Source organism: Calidris pugnax, unplaced genomic scaffold (assembly GCF_001431845.1).
Source record: "Calidris pugnax isolate Ruff unplaced genomic scaffold, ASM143184v1 scaffold31, whole genome shotgun sequence".
Taxonomy (NCBI): domain Eukaryota; kingdom Metazoa; phylum Chordata; class Aves; order Charadriiformes; family Scolopacidae; genus Calidris; species Calidris pugnax.
Window position 1 is genome coordinate 5,557,945 of NW_015090786.1, and position 21,736 is coordinate 5,579,680.

Below are 21,736 nucleotides of genomic sequence, written 5' to 3' on the forward strand. Positions count from 1 at the left end.
TACTTTGCTTCATGAGATTTAATTCATCCCAACCTGTCTCTCCCCATTTTTGTTCTGTCATCTGTAATTTTTCTTGTCTATTTCTTTCCTTTTTAATTCCTTGTTGGAATGCTTATCCCTTTCTTGTTTGTAATGCAATTTCTGAACAGTTTTTTTGACTTAAATGTCATGATTCTTCCACTTTGAAAATCTGTGCTGCTCAAATTGATTTCCATAACTGGTTCATTTAATATCTCAAAGTTCAATCTCTCATCTTTTCCAAATTAAAGAATCCTAGTATACATTGTCATAAGAAAACCAAACTACCTTCTTGTCATATGAAAGCCATTCTTTATCATTCTTGTTGCCTTCTTCCAGTAACATAATAAATCACTTTTAAGATGTGAGGACCAGGGCTGCATGCAGTATTCAAGATAGCATTGTGGGTTTTTTCCAGTGTATAGTATTGTATAGATTATGAATATTTTTTACCCTCACATGCATTTATTTGCACTTACTAAAACTGAACTATATTTGTTCTATCATATTCATAAGATCCTTCAGCATGTTCTTTGCAGTCAGTTTCATTTTTTCGCAGCATTGAATAACTCTGTGGCCTCAGCAAACTCTTTGGAATGGACACTACAGATCCCTTCTGAGTATGCTCAACAGCTTTAATCTCATTGAGTGCCTGCGAATGATAACTGCACTAAACTGTTAAAATTTAGCTTTTATTTCCTGAATTTTTAATTGCTTAGTAATTCATTAAGACCCTTCTTTTCCTACAACATGGCTGGTTTCTTTAAGATCCTTTGGTAGCAAATTGTGTCAAATGCTTTCTGGAAACCTAGGTAAACCATATCAATTGGATCCCCTTAGTCCACATGTTTCTGCTTGACTTGTTCAAAAATGCTAAAAAAGTTGAGGCATAGCCTCTAAAAGCTGTACTATTCCTTGTTATATAATATTTATTTCTGTTCTTTATATCTGTTCGTAGTAAGGTTAATATAGTAAAAATTCAGTGAAAACCTCAATCTAAGTTATACACAGGTTCCCAATGTCTTCTTCTAAAACCTTTTTAAAAAAAAAAAGCAGTGTTTTTGCTACTTTCTTCCAGTTCAAATGAGTTTTAGTAATATTTTTAGTTTCTTTCTTAATAGTTCAACAATTATACATTTATGTTCTTTTTAAACACTTAGCTGAGTGCTGTCAGATCTTAAAAATGGATTTGATTTTTTTTCTGATTTGAAACACATTCCCAACTTTGAGTTTGTATTGTAGGGTTGTCAGGTACTACTGGAGATTGTAACTGATTTTCCTTGTGAAGTAATGATTAAGACTTTCATGCATGATATATCTACAAGGGATATTTTATTGAAATAAAAAAAAAGTTTCAAATGCATATAAGTTACGCTCACACTTAAAAAATAAATCATGATTCAAAAAGTAATAATGATAAAAAAATCTTCCCAACACTATTACACACTTTCTCAAAGTCAGGAGGAAGAAATAACAGATTCAGTTAGTGCTCTTCCATGCAGCATGGACAAAAACAATAAAAAATAAAAATCCCTACTAGTAGTCATTGCAGATGCTTTTGCAAACCTGGTAGTTTTAACAAATGCATTTACTCTTTAATGAACATGTTTTGAGCCCCTGTGCAATGTTGCATTGTACTCTGTCCAGACGAAGCTTTTTTGAAATCCTTGTTTGTGGTCTGTTATTACGTGGATGCGGTTTTTATTTATTATCTCTCCTAGGTTGCATAGGAGAGGTTAGCAAGAAAGCACCTATTAGTAGGAAAAGATACTACTCATATAAAGAGGAAAAACAACCAACCAAATTCAAACCTTCCACTTGCATTCTTTGCTGTGTTGTAGCTGAAGTCCCAAGTAACAAGTGTCTAAAAAAAGGAACAAAAGCACTTCTTTCCACACTTTCATGCCCCTAGAGTTGCTGGGCTACCTTTTTATGTGATGTGGTCAGATTCCCTCTTTACAGTATGTTTACTGCCTCAATAAAGAAATTTGAGGATTAATGTCAGCATTTGTTGTTATGTTAGGAAGAATGATTTTCCATGATCACAGGAAGAGCTCTTAAAAAAAAAAAAAAAATGGAGTTGAAAGAACAGTTTTAGGGCTTGGTTAGACAGTAATACAGGATCTGCAGCATAACATAGACTTCTACTGAAAGTCTTCTACCCCACTTGTCTGTCACTGTTAAAAAAATTCCTCTGAAAGTTTAAGTGGCTGCTCCCAGTGTATTCCAGGCATTTTCCTCTCTACAGGGACAGCCTTCAGTGACTGCAATACTATTTCAGCTGGACAAGGTAGGTGAGTTGATATAACAGCTTCTTTCCTCCAAAAGTAGTAATCTTTTCTGGCCCTGGCACTCATCTGACCCATCACTGAGCCAATTCAGCTCACTTAAGAGTGCAGAAGACATACCCCACGGGAAGAGGAGGGAGAAACCGAGCAGATTAATTTGGCCATATTGTCTAACGGCACAAGTTGTCTTCCTAACAGCTGCTCTGCTGAAAACAATCAGAGGTCTTGCACAACAAACCCTGGTCTACTCACTGCCATCCTAGAAGATACTGCAGGAAGAGACCCCAGAGGTACTGAAATGTTTGAGACTGGGAGGCACTGATAATCTCAGCTGGCTTTGCTCGCACACAGAAAGACCTAAACATGTTAAGACCTCAGCACTTACCAACACAGCATGCAAGAGATTATTATTAAACGGTGGTCGCAGTTCATTTTATGAATAGAGGTGCACTTATGTCACAGAAGACTAGAATAAAGCATATTAATATAAAATTAAATTATTTTCTTGGTGGAAATTAGTAAATGAGTCTTTCTCTCTGGAAAACAGACAAGATTTCTGTGCTGGAAAAACTGTTAAGCTAAAAGCTTTAGATTCCCAAGATTCTGTATTGGAAGCAAAACCCCAATTTTTTCTTTGGTGTTCATTTCACTGCCAGCAATGAAATAGGTTCCTGAGGCCCAGGCCATCCTGTCTGCCTTCCCTTCAGTCAGCTTCTTCATCACTAGGTTTCTCTTCTGAATCATCATTTTCATATTCTTCATCCTCATATCCAAAGGCATCCTCAGCTTCAGGGTCAGACTGACCCTCTTCACGCTCATGGGACTGCTCAGACCGAGAGCTGGGTCTTGACTGATCATCATCCTCCTCTTCGTCCTCCTCCTGGGAATGGCCAAGTGACAGGCCTGCCTTTGCTTCCTCATCCTCTTCACGGCGCTGGTCTGAGGTGGGGCTTGCCCCAGTCTCCCCTGCATGACAAGGCTGATGAACACGAGGGCTGGCTCTTGCCTCTTCCTCATCCTCCAGCTCGCTGGACTGGCCGTCCCAGGTGGAGGCTTTGACTCCTTTTCTCTTCTCTCCCTCTTCCTCCTCACAGGACTGCTCAGATGGAGAACTACTGTCAGCTGCTTCCTCAAAGGATTCCCTTTCTTTCACTTTATCCTTGCTGACTCTGAAAAGACAATTTGCATGTGTGATTTTATTTTCAGGTAAGATGCTTTCCAGTAAATGTTAAACTACCTTCATGTAATCTAGGACAAATCCTGGTAGACTTGGCTGCGGTAGAACTGCTGAAGAAAAAAGGAAGGGGGGCACATAGAGTCACCTTTTATGCTAGAAAGTAATTCAACAGTATTGCTTGTATATTTCACTTTTTAAAATTCTACTTCCTTTTATATAACAACACCTAATGGATATTTAACTGTATTTTTAATAAGGTTTATTTTAAAAATTCAGTAAAGGGTAATGCAAGTGAAGTGACTTACAAGTAATCTGTCAATTTTTTTGGTGAAAGGAACAAATGAAAAATGTTTTTCTTCATTTTTCTTTGAAGTGCATTAGATAACATCTCTGGTGCTCTCCTCCATTTTATGAAATAATATTTAATCCAGGAAAAACAATTAAAAAAATACATACTAATGCTAACATTAGTAAAGCTAACTATCTAGTCAAACATTTACCTTCGAAATACTGCAAACAATTTAAAAAACCCCAACAAAACAAACAAACAAAACCCACAAACCTACACATCAAAAATTACTTTCTAGTTACTAGGTAAGCAGTGGCAAAGAAAACAAAGCTCTCAGTAATCCCAGCAATCCCTACCTTTCTCTGGCATCAGTGGAGTTAGTAAAATCTTCAAGACTGAAGTATTGTAGCAACTTAGTTGTTTGTCCTTTCTTTGAAACAAACTCTGGGCATATCCCCAGCGCTCTCAGTCTGTTAGAATAATGCTTTTCTGCAGCTATTCTGGCATTTTTCTGTAGGAAACCCACAATGGTTATGTGTTACCTAAATGCCTTAAATGCCTTTATAACTTTTGTTTATATTAATACTCTGTTTCTTTAATTGCATCTGACAAGTGGAATGATTATTCACTATAGGTAAGAATAGCAAAACAATACTTTAAATTTTAACACCAGATTTTCCTTTTCTGTACTAGTTTAAATACAGTTTGCTCCCTGGCTAATGAAGAGCTGTATTTTCTCTATATAGCTATTGAAGTAGGAGTGGGAAGATGCGGACATGTGAAAAGTCAAATGTAGTCTTCCTAGGGCTTCTTCCTTATCCACTCTCCTCCTCTTCTGTCTTCCCTCTCTGGGAGCTGCTGCCCTAAAACAGCAGTATTGATTCACCTTCTTACAGCACTAGTTAACAAACTACATAGATGGGTGTCTCTGCCTCTGAAACCGAGGGCATAAATTCTGTTCCTCCAGGTAGTATCTGAGTGAGGAGGACTTGTTCTCCAATCTACACAGATGCTCCCGCCCCGTAGCAATGGCAGACCAAGGAAACCCATGCAGCCAGAAGGGACAAAGGAACCAGTGATCTATGACTTGCTGCCTCTCTGGTTTTGGAAACAGGTCAGAGACCCCACTACCAGCACGTGGTTGTACTGAAATGGAGGAAAAAAACCTGCATCTGAGCATTAAATTATATACCAAGAATACTCAATTTTTCTTATCACTTCTTTCCCAATTTAGACCTTTCACGTTTTTGCTGTAAATTTTTGTTGTGTTTAGAGTTACTCATATTATAAAGGAATTGGGCAAGACGTTTGGAACAGCCATCTCAGCTCCCTGTGCAAGCAAGCCATGAATGCTTAGTCACAAAAATTAGTAATATTTGTATGGACACATGGCAATATTTGAAGATTTTTTTTCAAATATCTTCTATGTTTGAAATGTTTGACTACAAATGTCTCATATAGTATTTGAAGATAAAATTAAGAAGTAATACAGAAGACAGACAACCTGAGTGACTCTTTCAAAAAGCAATGGCCTTTGATTTACTCTTTCTTCCATTTCTTGCAACTCTTGCAAATATTCTTGCATTCTCTGCTTCTCATAATTCCTAGGGGAAACCAAGTACAAGAGAAATTATTATTAATTTATAATACAAGAAGTAATTTTCTACAATAGCTGAAAGTTAAATCGCTCATAACAAACTAAATATTGTCCTACTTAAAGATACATAAGAGGTAAACTACTTTATGGTGGTTACAGGCTCTGAAGTATATTGTCTCATTTTCGCAGCAATTGCTCGCCTATAAGTACTGAACAAAACTGTCTCTGAAGTGGTCACTTTGGATAAGCAGGGAGGTGCTGGCTAGTGAGGTTAAATTGAGGCTGAGTTTGGATTCTTAGGGGTTTTTTAGATGCTTAAGGTTTTTTGTAAAAATTTGGATACTTAGGATTTTTAAATGTTGATTTCATACAGATACTCCAGTTGTTCTAAGCAAAATTAAACAGAATACACCATAGGAAAGTAATATCATTAAATAAAAATCAGTACTTTAAGGTACAGTTTGATGCTAGGAACCTTGCTACTTTACCAGTCTATCTCACAAGAAGGGTAGCCACATTCTGGATCATAGTACACTTTTTTCCTACTTGGTTTGTGAAGGGCCCAGGATGGAGGATGATGAAACTGTTGATTCATCAACTGAAGTATCTCAGATCAGGGCAAGCACTAGATAATCCAGGTGGCACGGGCTGTAATCCTGGGTGTGTGACACAGACACCTCTTTATGATGCTGCCTCTCCACTGGGCCAGCTCTGGCATTACTGAGTCAGACAGTTAAGGCAAGAATGAGAGCTGGGGGGCATTTTACACGTCTGTCTCCTCCTGCCATCCCTGAATTTCTGCAATATGGCTGTGCTTTAAGGCAAGTTATTCACCGTTTTGAGGGAGTGAACTTCATTGTTGCTACTTGCTTGCTCTCTCAGGTGGCTTTCTACAAACCTAATTATCTGTTAGAAGAGCACTTACATTAATATACCTTATTACCCAGCCTATGCTGAAATAAGCATTATCAAGTTAAGCACTTATACCAGACTTAATGTATCAGCACTAGGGAAGTAATCTTGCTTTGTAATAGCATAATTTTATGTACAATATTTAATATTGTAAAACGCTAATAAAGCGCGAGTGCTTTACAGTACTCCCGAAATCTGATTAAGCTAAATACTGTAATGTGAAGTTTGCTATTGAATGAACTCAAATCAAATCTGTAAACACGCCTACTGTCTCTCTTTAATTCTCCACCTTGTTACTGTAACTCAAATTGTTTTCTGCTTCTGTCCTAGAGTCAATACCCAAGGACACTTATAAAGCTCCTGTTATTAACAGTATCTGCTGGTCAGTCCTGCAAAAGCTTGAGCTCTGACTCTAATTAGTTAGAAGGGACTGCCGCTTTTGACCTGCATCTCTACCACTGCGCCTCTGCTCTCCAGGACCCTGGGTGAGCCCTGCTTCTCCTAGACCACTGCTTCTTCCTGTGTGTTCTTTGGCTTCAGCTCTCTTTGGGGAGGTAGCTGGTGGGCACAGATGTGTGCTGGATAGTCACTGACTGCCCACGCGGCAGAGCAAAATGCTTGTTGTGATGCTTCTCTCAGCATTTCCCAGCTTACACTGCTGAGCCACTGCACTGCATGCTTTCAGCACACGAGAACGCACATGCTACAGTTTCTGCTGTGTTTTCTCTTTCTGCTGCAACACTGGTCAGGAATAATCATTATGAAGTTTGCTGCTGGAACAATGTGCAGTATTGTCTAGCTGGTGGTGCTGCACTACTGCAGTGAATTTGCTTATTACAGCCCAGAGTTTCAAGTCTATTATTAATAAATCCACAGATTTCTATTTTAGCTGTAAAGGAAGAAGAGACCCATGTAAAGCAAAAAAAGAATGAGGAAACCTTATTTGTTACTGTTTAACTCTGCCATAAATACAGTCCTAGCCTCTAGCTCCATTTCAGAAGGATCTCTATCCTGGACTGTATTCTAAACACTTGAAGTTTAGTATGGTAGCTTAAAAGTTGCTTGTCCAAGCTATGAATCCTATAATCCAGATGTGTCTCATGACCATTCATCCTTGTATTGTTTTGCCCTACTACTGTCAGCTACTGGCAATTTGCCTGGTTACTGGGAATTAGGATCTATAGTAAGTGCCCAAGAATCCTGCCTGTGCATGAGGGAACAGGGGCAGAGCAGTCAGCACCTCTCACAGTCTCCACGTAACTGCACCACAAGTGGACGATGCTACTGCAGTGCCATCACGCCAAGACAGATTATAAACCACACTAAAGGCTCATCCAAAAAGGACTATTTTTTTTTTTCCCTAGGATTAGAAAGAACAAGAAGCAGAAATGGTTAAATTGGCCACAAACACAAGGTCAAGCAGCAATTCTGGAGTTAGATCAGCATTAGAGCCGGAGCCATCTGGACTACAAGCTTACAGAATGCTAAGAAGGCCCTGATGTTTTTCCCTGTGTACTACTTTTCTCAGTGGTACACAAACAGTCTTTGAATTTTTATCTTTGCTAAAGCTAACTTTGGATCCCATTCCTCCTAAGCACCAGCAGCTTCCTGGTTAGTCGCTGATACATCTGCTACCTTAAAATTCCTGCTCTAATTTTCCATCTTAAGTGGGGACTTGCTGGGACAAAGAAGTGAACTGGGGGATGTTGCTACTGTGGGAGACAGCCAGCACCAAAGTTGTACCAACACCTATGGCTCCAGCAGTGCAAGGATATTCTGTAACTACACTGTTCTGTTTGATTTGATTTGATTCCCTGGAGATATTCAAGGAGAGGCTCGATGAGGCCCTGGGCAACCTGGTCTAGTTGGGGGTGTCCCTGCTGACTGTGGGGAGGTCGGACTAGATGACCCTTGGAGGTCCCTTCCGGCCTGGGAAATTCTATGATTTTATGATTCTATGATATGATTTTTTTTAAACTTTTCCCCTTGATACGGAAATTGAGAAAACATAGGAGTCTCCTATTAGCTAATCTGTAGTACTATAAGGTGGATCATATAGATTGAAATCATTAGAACAGGCAACAACTTCCTAGTTGAAATACTAAATTTGGCCACTTTTTTTACTAGCTGTTTGTACAGTGTATACTTTATAAAATGTGTAATTATGTAAACGGAGACTATGCTATTTTTTACATTGTATGTTTAACATACAATGTAGAATGAGAGGTTTGGGATTCGGGGGAATGCAACAAAATACCTGAATGTTTTTAATTTGGATTTAGAGATCTGAGCTAGGCTCTGATGTGGGTCATTGGCCTCAGCCCGAGTTGTTACAATTTTCTGGAGTTTTTTTGTTCTTTGTTTCTGCATTGTTTTGTTCCTTTTTTGTTGTTCTTCCAGCTTTCTCTTTTCCTCAAGTGAATTCCTGGGTGGAAAAATAAACTAAGGCTGAATTCATTTTAAATCAAGAGCAAGACTTCAAAGGAAGTTTTGGCAAAGGAGATTCAAGAGAGAAAAACAGGGTGAAAACAGGGTTGGCATAAGAGAACACAAGGTATGCAACATTTTAAGGAGTTCAGGCATATCCTGGGAAGCAGCAGTCATTTGTCCCTTTCCTATGGAAATTTGAGAAAAATGCATTACTGTTTCTTTAACCATTATTAATACTAATTAAGTCCTATATTTAAATGTTTTAAGTTTTATATTATAATTAAGCCCTTATATTAATACATTTAGTCCTATATTCACTGCATGGAAGAATTAACTACATGTGCAGGAATACAAAGAAGTCTACTCCTAAGTATATATCAAATGTAGAGCATAGCTAAAGTAGTCACCTTATGGCTTGTAACCGTCGCCTTGTGGATTCTGTGATTTTTGGCGATTTAGACTCTCCAAATTCTGAGAGATGTGAGTTTGCCCTTGAATGTCTCATTTGAGGTTTACGTCTTGGAGAGGTATATGGCCAACGCGTTTCTTTCAACTTTTCTTCATCCTCTTGAATGTCCTTCAAAATCTTCCCCTTGTTTGAGGGAATACGTGGAGTGCGAAGATCGAAAGGTTCACAGACTGTAAGGTGTTTCACTTGTTTTTGTTGCAGGAGCTGTTTCTGAAATTTCTGGTGTAGTAGCTCAAAATCTGGTACATTTGATTTGATCTTGGGTTTATGTTCTGTTTGCTTTGGTTCAACGCATTTGTGTTTCTTCTTTTTATTGGTATCTTTTAAAGCCAGTCTGCTGTTGGGAAGAGATGAATTACGTAGCAACTCTTCAGCTCTCATCCTGATCCTGATCTCTCTGTAGAGCTCCTCCTCCTTTAGCTTGTCAGTAACAGCTGGGCTATAAACACATTTAGGAACTGGTTTTGCTTTGAACTGTTTTCTTTTCTTTTCAGGTGTGGAAAGGTCTCGTAATTGCATTTTCCTAATTTCATTCCTTTGCTTCTCTCGTTCTATGAATTTAAATGGCTTCTGAGAAGCCAAGAGCTTGAGCCTGCTTCTCTCTTTCACAGACCTCCTGCGTTCCTCGTTTCGTTGCACGATTTCACGGTAGAGAGGAAGGAAGACAGCAGCAGGCACTGGATTGGCTCGGAATTTTTTCTGACACTCTGCTTCTTCCTCTAGTTGCTTCTTCAATAAGTTATTTTCCAATTCAATCTGTGACTTTGATTTGAGATTCTGTTCTTTTTTTCTAGCTTCTCTAATAGTCATCTGGAAGGGCTTAGGCACAGTAACTTTTGGTGACCATGCTTTCTGTTTCTTCCGTGCTGTTCTGAAGGCTGGTGACCTGGGTAAGGAGCTGGGCTTGGTGCGGGAGATGTAGTCTTCCACACTGAACCCGTCCCACATTTTCTCAATCCGTTCCTTAGCAAATGCAGACGATCCGGTTTCACTACCATTTTCTTCAAACGCTAATTCTCTGTCAGACCCATCAGATATACTTGAGCCTGAGAGATCACTTAAGTCAGAGTCTGAAAAGGATTTGTGCAAATTTAGAGGCTGATATGAGCTCTTCTCCCAAGTCGGCCTTGAAAAAAAGGAAAAAAGTTGTTTTGAGGCCAACCCAACACTAATGTCCAGTAACTTCCACTTTAAGGTATTGTCATTAGAAAAAAAAAATTAAAAATTAACAGCACTGGTGGGGAAGAAGTGAGGGGGAACAGAAGGGAAAAGAGAAGCTCATTGGGCACTCACACCAGATCATAGTTTAAAGTTCTGAGTGTGAACAAGCCAGCACTACTTAAGGAAAGGCAGCATGTTTACTAAATGTTTTGCAGTCTCTGCTGCACACACACCTGTAAATCTCACAGTCTGTCAGCAAGGTGAATAAGCATTTTTATTATTAAAACTAACTTTTCTGTGATTATCCCCTTATAGGGAATGGAGGGAGTATGACACTTCCCAACCTCGCTGTTTTACAAATGTCTGCGAAGCATAGGAGAATCTTCAGACAAAAGGTACCACCAAACTTACCTACAACATGTATTAGAAGCAGCATTTTTCTTCTCCAAGTGTTGTACTCCTTTTAAATACAGTTTATTCCGATACATACTTTCTAATTTTGCCATGGTCTCCAAGTGGGCATTCTTCAACTCTTCTAGCTTCAAGTAATATTCTTCATTTGAATTGCACATTTTGGAAAAGTCTATCCAATCATCAGAGTCCCCATTTAGAGAAAGGGTCTGCTCTCTGTCCGTATTTGAATCCAAATCCAAACCATCCTAGAAGAGATGTTTAATTTTCTGACTGTTAGAAGAAAGGGGAACGACGTTCTTAATTACTGCTTTATCCTAATTAAGTCTAATGAGTGATACAGTAACACCAAATAGAGATACCTGTACACTAATGTTAATGCAGTCACAGGGAGTAATCTTATTGCATAAGAATTTACATGGAGTAATCTCATTGCATAATAATTTATATCCTAAATGGTCCTATTTAAAGCACGTAAAATTCCTAAGTCTGTCCCTGTAATCAATATATTTATACCAGGAAATATGATCAAAAGGACTTAATGAAAAAAAAAGAAAATTAACTATTTTGTAAAAAGTGTCATTTTCCCTTCATTAGCACACAGCTCTAAAAAAAGCCTTCATTTAAAAACAAACGAAACCAAAACGGACCCTTCTCTGCCTCCTAATTCCACGAGCATTCTCAGAGTGAGTCCTTGGATCTCTTGTAACTCTTTATTCCCCTCTCCCGCACCGGCGGGGATCCCGCACAGCTCATAGTCCCCACGGCGTGTGGCAGCTTAATTAAAACGTAGGGAAGTTATTAAAACCCGGTTAGTTTGCATTACAAAGGCTTCCTTGTGCTATTTTTAAGCATAAAAAGCGAGAGGACTACTTTCTGTAGCCAAAGCTGCCGGCGGTGTCCGTGCGCGCCGGTGCAAGAAAAAGTGCGGGGAAACCCACACAAAAAGCGGGTTTGCGGTGGGAGGGACGGCGTCAGCGGAGCCCATCGCAGCCCCCCCCCAGCCCCCCTTCCCGCGGTACCTGCGCGGCGGCGGGCGGCGGTCCCCGCTCGTAGAGCGCGGCGGGGGCCCGTGTGCGCGGGTCCAGCGGGGTGCGGAGGCAGGAGGCGGCCAGCCGCGCCGCACGGTGCGCAGCCGCCATGGCCAACGGGCCCGCAGCCGCGGAAGCCCCGCACTCAGCTCCGCGGCCGGGGGCGGCCCCTCGAGCGGAAGAGGAGGGCCCTCTGCCTACGGGCACTGCCCGCTCCGGGACACGCTTTGCGAGAGGGGCGGTGAGCCAGGAGCAGCGGGAACGTTTCTCTGCATGAAGGTGGTGGTAACTCGCTGCAATAAGGAGGGCCGGTCATCATCAATGCCTCGGCAGAGGCATTGATGATGACCGGCCCTCCTTATTGCAGCGAGTTACCAACACCTTCATGCAGAGAAACGGATTAAAAGATTACATCCCACTCAGCAGCTCTAAGTCTTGCCCAGAATTGGAAGTTTGCGATGACGGAGAAGGAAAGCTTTAACTAAAGTTAATACCTAAACTAAAGAGATCATTGCTGGATGTAACCCTGTGGGGTAAGGCGTAATTTATAGTTTTAAAGTCAATAAATGATTGATGCAGAGCATTAATGCCTAAATCGATTGTCTGGCTTATTCTTAGGAGTGGAATTATTCTGATTGTCATTCTACTTGGCTGTGATAGGAAAGAATTCCAACAACAGCCGGTCAACAAAGTGGTGGAAGTTTACTCAAAAGCTACAGATCTGTCCAATCATAAATAGAAATACTCTCCTGTAAACTAAGAGAGGAATCTGGTCATCTCAGTATTGCAATAGGGAAGACAAAAGGGTTAATTCAACATTTCAGGCTAAGAATTAGAAGCTGAAAAATGTTTATTCTAAACTATGAAATGTAACATTAAGAAAAAAATAACTCTGAGTGAATGCAGGGACAAGTTGGGTATTCCTGGTGGCTGAGAACCCCTGCATTACAGCTCACCCTAGCAGTGATTCTAATAATGCACCAAGATGCAGTGACGTGAACGAGGGGTACACATTTCCTTCAGGTATTAATAGATTTTAATGTGCATTCCATTAATTGGTTCAGGTAAGTATAATTTGCATTATTATAAAATACTATACTTTGACTTCTTGGCCAGTTATGGGAAAAACAACTAATTTGGAGTAGATTTACTTAAGCTATCCAAAGTTTCATTCCTGGGGTTTTTCCTGAACAGAACTGCGACTTCACCACCATCACCAAGATGGAAGTGACAAAATTAACAGTTACAACTGGTTCAGAGAGATACACCTGTTATCCAAACCCAATTTTAAATAAATCCCTATTAGTACAGATATGCCTAGTTACAGTATTATCATCCCTGCCTTTTTAGAACTAGGTCGTAACTTGCAATCCTCTGGATCATGCAATGGCTTCAGGAGACAAACCAGCAAGGACTGCATTAAGTGCTATCGCTGCAAAGACAGCCCTCCTCTCCAGCCAGTCATGTTTAAAGGAAACAATACCACTCTGTTATGGACACCTCTGAGAGAAGCAGCCTGTTACCAGAGTGCCAATCCAAGGCTGCTGTTACAATGTATTACAAGAACTAATTATTTGCTGTTAAACTTTTCTGCACTAGGTAAGAGCATGTAACACAAAAAAGCAAGTGTAACGAAAAGTTTATCTTATTTCTAGCAAAATTATGAAGCAGAGACTCAGACTACTACGTGTTTACTGATGAACAGCATTTCCTTGTTGAAACCAGAAATTTTATTAAATTAACGTGAAAGAAGTACATAAGCCTTTGTGGACTTTAAGACAATTCACACAGGCGCTTTTGGTGAGGAAATCACATTCCACACTACAGGGAAGGAGCTTCAGGGCACAGTCCCAACTTCCTTTTTTCAGCTCACCGAGTGTTCACCTGCAAAGAAGAGTTCACACAATCAGGCACAGGAAGGTCACAGGATACATAACGGTTACTTTTTAGTCTCTTTCTTAGCTTACTTTAAGGTACAGTGTTTATAATGCATTTTCCTTTGTCCCCATTGCAGTTATTAAAAGGCCAAATGGTCTAATTAGCATATAAACTGAGACTACTACACAGTAATTCTATTTTTAAGCACAGCAAGTTAGATGACAATAACTACCCCGGTGCTTGTGAAAAAAAGATGAAATAAAACATGCTGTAAATGCTACTCACCACATCATCAATCTTCAGAATGCTGCGCACTGTTTCTGTTGCGAGAGTCAATGCGCTCAGAGACACGAGCAGCGGCTGCACAACCAGCTCCTCCAGGATGTTGGAAATGCCACCCTGTGACAACAAGTGGCTTTTAGATTTAGCAAGGCTCCTTCTGGTAGAATCCTGAGGACAGTCAACTCTAATTTAGACTATCAAAGGCCTTGTGTTCTTCCCTCCTCAACAGTAACTATTACGGTATGCACCTTCCCCCCTCCCAAGCACTTGACACATGCGGTCAAAAATCACCAGCAGAAGAGACAGACATAATTACACCAGCTTAAACACAGGGACAGTTTGACAGAAGCTACTCCACCGGGCTGCTTGTAACATGAGCACCTTCCACTGCAGTAACAGCGATCAATCCTTCCAAATGGATCTATTTCTATAACTGAAATAATGTTTTTGAAGAGACACATGAAGCTTCTTGTCCTGTGGATATGGCATTTAACTACCTGGTGCTACCAATTATTCAGGATAAGCCGTTAAGGCCCCAGAGAACAAGTGTAATCTACCTCAACACTAATTACAGGGAGAACACTGTTGAGACACAAACTTGCCCTCTCCTTAGTTTAGCCCTAATGCTAAGCATTTTCTGCTTAGTGCCCAAGCATTTTGAAGCTACGCTATCATACAGATCTCCTTGTTACCTTTCTGAAGTTAATGCCAGCTGTTTTCTCTCCTTGAGCATGTCTGTTTCTCAGCTCCGTCACTGTTGAAATGGGATTGAGACCTGCGTTCTCAGCCAGTGTGGATGGTATGACTTCCAGAGCGTCCCCGTAGGCGCGGACGCAGTACGAGTCCATACCCCGCAAAGTGCGCGCGTACTCGTTCAAGCGCAGGGCCAACTCTATCTCCGGTGCTCCACCCCCTGCAATTAAAGCTCTGAGGATGGAAATTAAAAATAAAAACTCATTTCACATAAGTGTATAAATTATTAGCTTCCTGTATTATTAATGTAATAAATTATTCTAACAAAACCAAGACATTACCTTTTCTTAACTAAGCATCTTACTACACACAGAGCATCGTGAATCGAACGCTCAGCTTCTTCTAGAACAAGTTTGTTGGATCCACGTACCACGATGGTTACAGTTTTTCCAGGGTTTGTGCAGCCCGTGATCTAAAAGATAAAACCAAATACTAAGACTGAAAAAAGGGTTCTGAAAAAAAAGAGCCTTCAGTTGGCATCTGCAAGTTCTACAATAGTACTGACATCTGCCTAAGCAAGACCACTCCACTTCCCAAGCTGATGCCTACTTGGGGATTAGAAGTAGGTAGTTAAATGTTATGACTTCAGTAGTAAAACAATTAAAGTTAGCAGTTGTTATTAAAATAACTGGCAGATGTTACATAGTTATTAACATTTTGTCACTCACTCACCTTTATTAGTTTCCCAGAACCGTTCAAGTTGACCTCCTCTGCCAGCTCAGCAGACCCCAGCATGTCAGGAGTAAACTGGTCAATGTGAGCAACAGGCTTAGTTCCAATTGTCTGAAAAAATAATAGGAAAAAAAAAGAAAAGAAATAAACCCAGAACCTGAACTGCAGAGTCAGCAGGTACACTGCACAACATTCCTCTGCATATTACAGTAAAATACAGTTAGGACCACAGCTTTTACATCTGTCCCAAATCTTTCTAGAAATGCGACTGCTCAACAGAACAGGATTTTTGGGGGGGGGGGAAATGTCTGCTCTTATAGTCAGAACATGAAACTTTTGAAAGTGTCATAAAAAACTGGTGCTGGCTGGGTACTTAGTTTTGGGGTAGACTTTAAACACGGCTGCTACTTTAACAGCTATTGACGTAACTCACTTTACCTTACAAATGAACTCAATGTCATCTCTTTCAATGTCTTTAACCACCATGATCTTCATTTTGTTCAGGAAATGGAGGGCTAGGTCACTAAGAGCATCCCTAGAAACAAGAGGGAAGTCGTCAGTCCACCGCGCTGTTGCAGTAACCGCTCACACCAGCCACTTGCATGCTCCTACCAGCAGTGCCAACATTCTTCACACTAGAAGTTACAGATGTCATTAAACCCAAACTATAGACAAGACTAGTGCTTTCTAAAGGCACAGTCGCTGTTACAGCCACTCTGACACTCTGACTGTTAGTATTTGGCTTCAATTTTCTAGGTATTCTAAACAATTCCAATTGTTCTCCCAAACACACAGAAAGTGAGTAAATCAGTACTAACATACCGCAGAATCGACTTCTGGATCAGTAGCACATTGCATCCAGCCTTCTTAATTTGCTTAACTAAATTTAAAATATAGGCTCTCTCCTCACGCAGTACTCTGTCCATTTGAGCATAATCAGAAACAACTATTTGGTTGTCCATCTATTCAAAAAAGAAAAGAAGAAGCAAGTATTACAAAAAACTGCTGACTTTAAAAGCAAGTGTTAAGATATTCCCTGTGCTTTAACTTAGGAGCCCATGATTCAAAGCAAACAAGCATGGTAGAAAAATAGGTCTTATTAGAGGTTGTTTAAACGACGAGAAATACAGGACTTCTGAACTATTTTCTTTCTTCTTTTCTTTCTTTTCTTTCTGTAAGAGTCATGAGTAGCTAAGCACTACCAAGCAGATCTTCATTACAGCTGTGGAACAGAGCTGACATCATGTTTTAAAAAAACCATGTTATCATTACATTTGCATCTCCCAAATACCAAAGCAAAAGGTTTTGCTCGAGTAGTAGTTGAACTTACATCTGTCTTTGGAGCAGACAAGCAGAACTGAATGAGGCCAATTTTGGCTTTTTCCACTCTGGTTACGCCGGTATTTGCCACCTTCTGAGTCAGAACTAATCCTTCAACCAGTTCACAGTCATCAATTGTGCCTCTGGAAACAAAAACAATCCATGATGCAGCGCTCTGGGAAGCTGCCTTACCAGAGACAAAATTAGTCTAGTTACAAATTGTTTCTTACCCCAACTTCTTAACAATTTTAATATCTCTGAGGTCCACACTACTAGCTGTAGTTGGGTCAATCACCTTCATCACTGCATCCACACTCATTGGAGAAAGTAAACTAGAATACTGACACACAACCTAGGGGATTTAACAGTAAAGACAAAAAATGGTGAGAGATTATACACTGATAAACAGTCATTTCAAAATAATATTGTCATTGCATTCTAGTGTTTTGATTTCTGAATTCAGAAACAAAGCTCTTTTCCCTCCCTGTCCACCAGCCACATGCCTTAACACGGCATCTTCTTAACGGCTACTCCATTTAAAGGAAAGAGCAGCTACGCTGGTGGGAAAACCCATGCCCAGGGACTTACAGAAGACACTTGAATTTCTCTTTCTTACAAACTCTTAAAATGAGAGCTTCCCAGATAACTCTGCTGGAAGGAAAACTAGCCCACTTCTGCAGATTTCCATGCTGGTTTAGAAAGTTCTGCCACATGAGCAAGAGCTGCTTACACAAACTGTTGGCAAAAGCTCTCAGTACCCCACCTGGTTTTTGTTGCTGTTTTCAGTTGAAGCTTATTTTTACACTTACAGTCAAGATCTAAGATCGCTAAGTATTTCAGACTGAAATTCCGTTTAATGGGAATCAGCCATGGCTTTCTGAAAGGTCAGTCTAAGAGGAGGCAGCCAGTGTCTGAAAACCAACTAGATTTGTGATGTGCAGGGTATTCTTCGTAAGCGAACGGGAGCAGGGACTGGGAAAAGCTGAAAGGCTCAGCCATGTCCGAGGGTACGGGAAGTGTCAGTCGCACCTTTGAATTCAGGGAAGTAGTTGCACTGTTGAGCAGGGTCTCTCTGTCACTCAGTTCCACCGGCTGGGCCATGTTGGTCAACACTTCAATACCTTTCTCCAAAGCTTTCTGGAATGACTCTGAAATGATGGTGGGGTGAATTCCTGTGGACAGTACAGAACGGTTGTTAGACAGTCATGTTTCCAAAACGTTTTTGGTTGTTTTCTTCCTCAGATTAGAGAGACTCTCCTAACAGAATAAATTGAAGCAATTTTAGAAAAAATGTGTTCTTCCCGAGTACATGATCTCCCTTATTACTTTCCACTGTTTAAGGTAAGGAAAAAAATCTATCACGTTCCTAATGGTTTGCCCTCACAGACAGGTACAGCACGTTTCCCTGCAGTGTCCAACATCCCAGAAACATCTCAAAGTTTCACTTACCCGTGGCATTCTGAAGAGCTGCTGCTGTTCAGGCAATACCTCTGAGGAGCGTGACAGTGATTTTATTTCAGATTTTCAAAGACTGGTTTCCTACAGCTGTGTATGAAGTCCCACAGTTTCTCTGCAGTGTGTGATACACCCTTTATCTTTTCAAAGCAGGCAGCTTATGGGCAAACACTAGACAGGCCTCTTCTCCCTACCTCTCATGGTAGAGGAGGCCAGGGGAGCTGCTGGTCCAGCGGTACCACCAGCACTGGGAGAGGAGTACTCACAGGCAAACCGTTGGTAGGGGCCAGAAAGAGGACAACAGGCAAAATGGTGTGTATTGAGATGAAGCAAGTGTAAATAAAGCCCAGATCTGAGAGGGAAAAAAACTCTAAAGTCCAGTCATCCTTGCTCTGGTTCCAGTGCACACAGAAGCCTCAGGGCTCCTGAACTGCACGGAAGCAGACTACAAGAGAAGGCCCAGAGCTAACCTACTAACTTCTGCCTTCCATAATTAAGTGTCTTTTCCTGACCAAGCTTTCTCCAAGTCCCCACATTGTGACAGGAGGTGATCAACTTGCCGGGTACAAAAAAGCCCCCTGTAGAATCAATGGTCCCAAATTTCATTTACACCTTCTTACGCTACCCCTCTGTCCACGAGAGAAGTACAAGTATAATCAAGGTGAGTTTACAGAAGGCAACATTCACCACATCATCTAAGCACTGCTTGCTGTATCAACAGTAATGCATTCCATTAAAAACAGAAAGGTAAATAGATTTTTAATCAGAAGTGGGACATGAGTGAAACCTGAATATGAATAACTCCAGTTACCTTTCATGTTTCAAATGGAACCAGCTACTTTAAGCTTCATTATACACCTGCAAGCGGATAGAGGATTTAATTATGTCCAGTCATGTTTTCACATTAAATATACACATATTTACCTTTTTGAAGAAGTCTGGAACAGGCATCCAGAAGAGCTCCAGCAATGACCACAACAGATGTAGTGCCATCACCAGCTTCAATATCTTGTGCTTTTGACAGCTCTACCAACTAAACAACAAATTATGGCAAGTTTATATGCAATGCTACTTAATTGCAAAAACTGGCAATTATCAAAAAAGAGGTATTCAAGAATGAAGCACTACTGACACTAACCTTAGCATTAGGACTAATCATGCCTTTTCTAATCTGAAGTTGGTACCCTTTGCACCTTGCTTGTCAACTATTTGGTGAGGTACAACTGCTGCAAAACAGATCCCTTACAGAAGCAAAGAAGCTTTTCTCCCAAGCTTAAAACTGATGTCACTTAGATAAGAGGTGTACCTTTTCCTCTCCCACAGAAGGGCCCCAGGAAGCTCATTCCCATCTCCAACCACAACCAAATCTAAGAGGTCTACATTTAACATCTCAAAAGACCAGGCTACTGTACCGTTGGACCACCAGACCATAATGCAATTAATTCTTCTCTTCCACCCTTCTGTTCTAGCAGTTTAGGACAGCACTGTCTTTTCTCTCTTAGATGAGAGAAGAAAAAACTTTTATGTCTTAAAATACATCCAGAAGGATTATGCATAAGGAATAGAACGTAAGAAATACAGACTTGGAACTCTTCAGCCCATCTTACAATCAAAATAAGTATTTCTAGAGCACGCTGCACAAAATGTCTTGCTCTATCAGTAGTGGGTAATGCTCCTCAAAACCACATGAAATCTTACTACTTTTTTTTTTTTTTTGTGCCAGAAATTAAGCTCTCACACGTACTGTTGTCCGAGCAATGGAAAAAAAAACCACTCACCATTTTGGCTGCAGGGTGCAGAACCTGCATTTGTTTCAGAATCGTAGCACCATCATTAGTGATTGTCACATCTCCTTTAGCATCCTGAATCTGAGGAGGGGAAACGTAGTTCTGATCAGTAATTACAAATCTTTCATTTAATTTCATGCTCAACGTAAAATACTTTTCCTGACAACATTGTTTCTCAAACTGAGATGTGCATTTAGTTCACAGTTTCCCTTAAATAAATGAAACCCGGGAAAAAGAATTTCAAGGCAAAAAACAGCACACTGTATAAAACACCTTGACTTTACAGCACCTCTGGGGAAGTTAACGTTTTAAAAACATAAGTACAGGATTTACCATTTTATCCATTCCCTTTGGTCCAAGGCTTGTTCTAATTGCATCGGCAACCGCTAGGAAGAAGAAAAGACAAGTACGTGTTTGCAAGTCGATCCAGAGAGCTGCCAGCGTTTGCTTCCATCGCCCTAAACCTTTCCTCTGAAGAGAAAGCCTTTCCCGGCGCTAAGCAGCCCCCCGTTATTCTGCCAGCACTGAACCACCCTTCGTAGTAGAATGACAGAAAACGTTGCCCCATCCGGCCTGGAAACCACAATTTTAAGCAATTAACATCTCATCGCTCCATCACGGCCATTTTAAAGCCTAAGGAACAACGTGAACACACGTTACAGGCCCACTAGCCCGCCCAGGGCTCCTGTCAGGGCTCCTGCTCCAAACGCGGCTTCCCCCCACCCCGCACCGGCCCCGTTCCCGCCACCACACACCCCCGAGCGGCCTCCCCTCCCCACAAGCGGCTCCCACCCCCCTCATCACCTTTGCCGGCGGAGATGTTGCTGAAACGGATCTGTGAGGGCTTGTCCCGGTCCTGGTAGGTGCCCTTGGCCCGGTTCCCCGCCCCTCCGTGGGCTTTGACCCCCGCGTTCTCCGACATGACCGCCGATGGAGACGGATGGTCCCCGCGATCCCCGGCCGCCACCCCCAGAACCTTCCAGAGCCCGCCGCCGACCGACGGGGGCCTTCCACCCGCCGCGTCGCGCGCGCATGAGAGAGGGCTGCCCGCGGCGCGCCTGCGCGGCGCGAAACCGAGACGGAACTCGCCCAGCCCGCCGGCGAACGGCGCGGACGACTAAAAGAACCCGCCGCGAGGGGTCCTCGGGAAGGTTTGGGCCGCCCCGCGAGCCCTTCCCCGCCGATAGGGGGCGCGCGGGCGCGGCCGGGGCGACGCGTGCGAGAGGGGAGGGGTGCGCGCGGGCGCGGAGGGGTGCGCGCGGGCGCTGTGGTGGCACGCGCGGGGAGGGGCAAGGTGTCGTCTTTTGCAGTAGTTTTGGAGCAGCTGGTGCTTTTGTTGCTTCGCGGAACCTGTCAGCAAAAAGCCTTTTAAGCAGCTGCTTTGTCGTAAGTGAAGTTAGATTTGAGTTGTAGGAAAATAACAAAAAAAACCGGATGGTTTTGTAACACCCTGATCTTCCCGTGCGTCTGAGGCGCTCTCCTTTCAGCTGGTATCACCGCTGTAAAAAGGTAGGCTTCATTACCAGTAACAGTAATGCCAGAGTTGAAAGGCCTGTTAGGGTGACCTTGCCTCAGTGCCTGCATTGATGTGAGAAGGATTGGGTTTTTTTGATTTTTGAATAGCTATTTATATTATTTTTTTCACCTCGAACAGAATACAAACACAGTACAGTTCAGATGCAAAGCCCATACCTGAATCCACAACGTGAATTAGTTTTGTACAGTGTTCAAAGTAAGATGTGAAGTAAGACACAGCAGCTCCAAAGAGCTCCAGCTAAAAGACAAATGCCCAAGTAATACCTAAAC

The 21,736-nt window shown here is 41.6% G+C and overlaps 2 protein-coding genes across 2 annotated transcripts; both read right to left on the reverse strand.

The window, feature by feature from the left end:
- Window positions 1-1,331: 1,331 nt before the first annotated feature.
- Window positions 1,332-11,930, reverse strand: FAM161A (family with sequence similarity 161 member A). The gene is made up of 6 exons (XM_014966401.1): window positions 11,775-11,930; window positions 10,753-11,000; window positions 9,119-10,306; window positions 5,277-5,376; window positions 4,129-4,283; window positions 1,332-3,475 (listed from the first exon to the last, which is right to left on the reverse strand). Exons 1-6 carry the CDS (start codon window positions 11,892-11,894, stop codon window positions 3,010-3,012), a joined length of 2,277 nt encoding a protein of 758 aa, XP_014821887.1. The 5' UTR covers window positions 11,895-11,930; the 3' UTR covers window positions 1,332-3,009.
- A 1,537-nt stretch (window positions 11,931-13,467) lies between these two features.
- CCT4 (chaperonin containing TCP1, subunit 4 (delta)) lies at window positions 13,468-20,942 on the reverse strand. The gene is made up of 14 exons (XM_014966402.1): window positions 20,735-20,942; window positions 20,264-20,316; window positions 19,922-20,011; window positions 19,068-19,176; window positions 17,718-17,860; window positions 16,919-17,040; window positions 16,699-16,831; window positions 16,191-16,330; window positions 15,807-15,903; window positions 15,369-15,479; window positions 14,978-15,108; window positions 14,636-14,870; window positions 13,947-14,060; window positions 13,468-13,667 (listed from the first exon to the last, which is right to left on the reverse strand). Exons 1-14 carry the CDS (start codon window positions 20,850-20,852, stop codon window positions 13,653-13,655), a joined length of 1,611 nt encoding a protein of 536 aa, XP_014821888.1. The 5' UTR covers window positions 20,853-20,942; the 3' UTR covers window positions 13,468-13,652.
- Window positions 20,943-21,736: the final 794 nt, after the last annotated feature.

Bases quoted from the DNA above. Each gene is read 5' to 3' on its own strand.
- FAM161A (XM_014966401.1), bottom strand. From the start codon at position 11,894: ATGGCGGCTGCGCACCGTGCGGCGCGGCTGGCCGCCTCCTGCCTCCGC. The intron at 11,001-11,774 runs GTACCGCGGGAA...CATCTCTTCTAG, and splicing joins CGCCGCCCGCCGCCGCGCAG to GATGGTTTGGATTTGGATTC. The intron at 10,307-10,752 runs GTAAGTTTGGTG...CTTTTTTTCAAG, and splicing joins GCTTCTAATACATGTTGTAG to GCCGACTTGGGAGAAGAGCT.
- CCT4 (XM_014966402.1), bottom strand. From the start codon at position 20,852: ATGTCGGAGAACGCGGGGGTCAAAGCCCACGGAGGGGCGGGGAACCGG. The intron at 15,109-15,368 runs GTGAGTGAGTGA...TTTATCTTTTAG, and splicing joins GTTCTGGGAAACTAATAAAG to ATCACGGGCTGCACAAACCC. The intron at 14,871-14,977 runs GTAATGTCTTGG...TTCCATCCTCAG, and splicing joins AGATGCTTAGTTAAGAAAAG to AGCTTTAATTGCAGGGGGTG.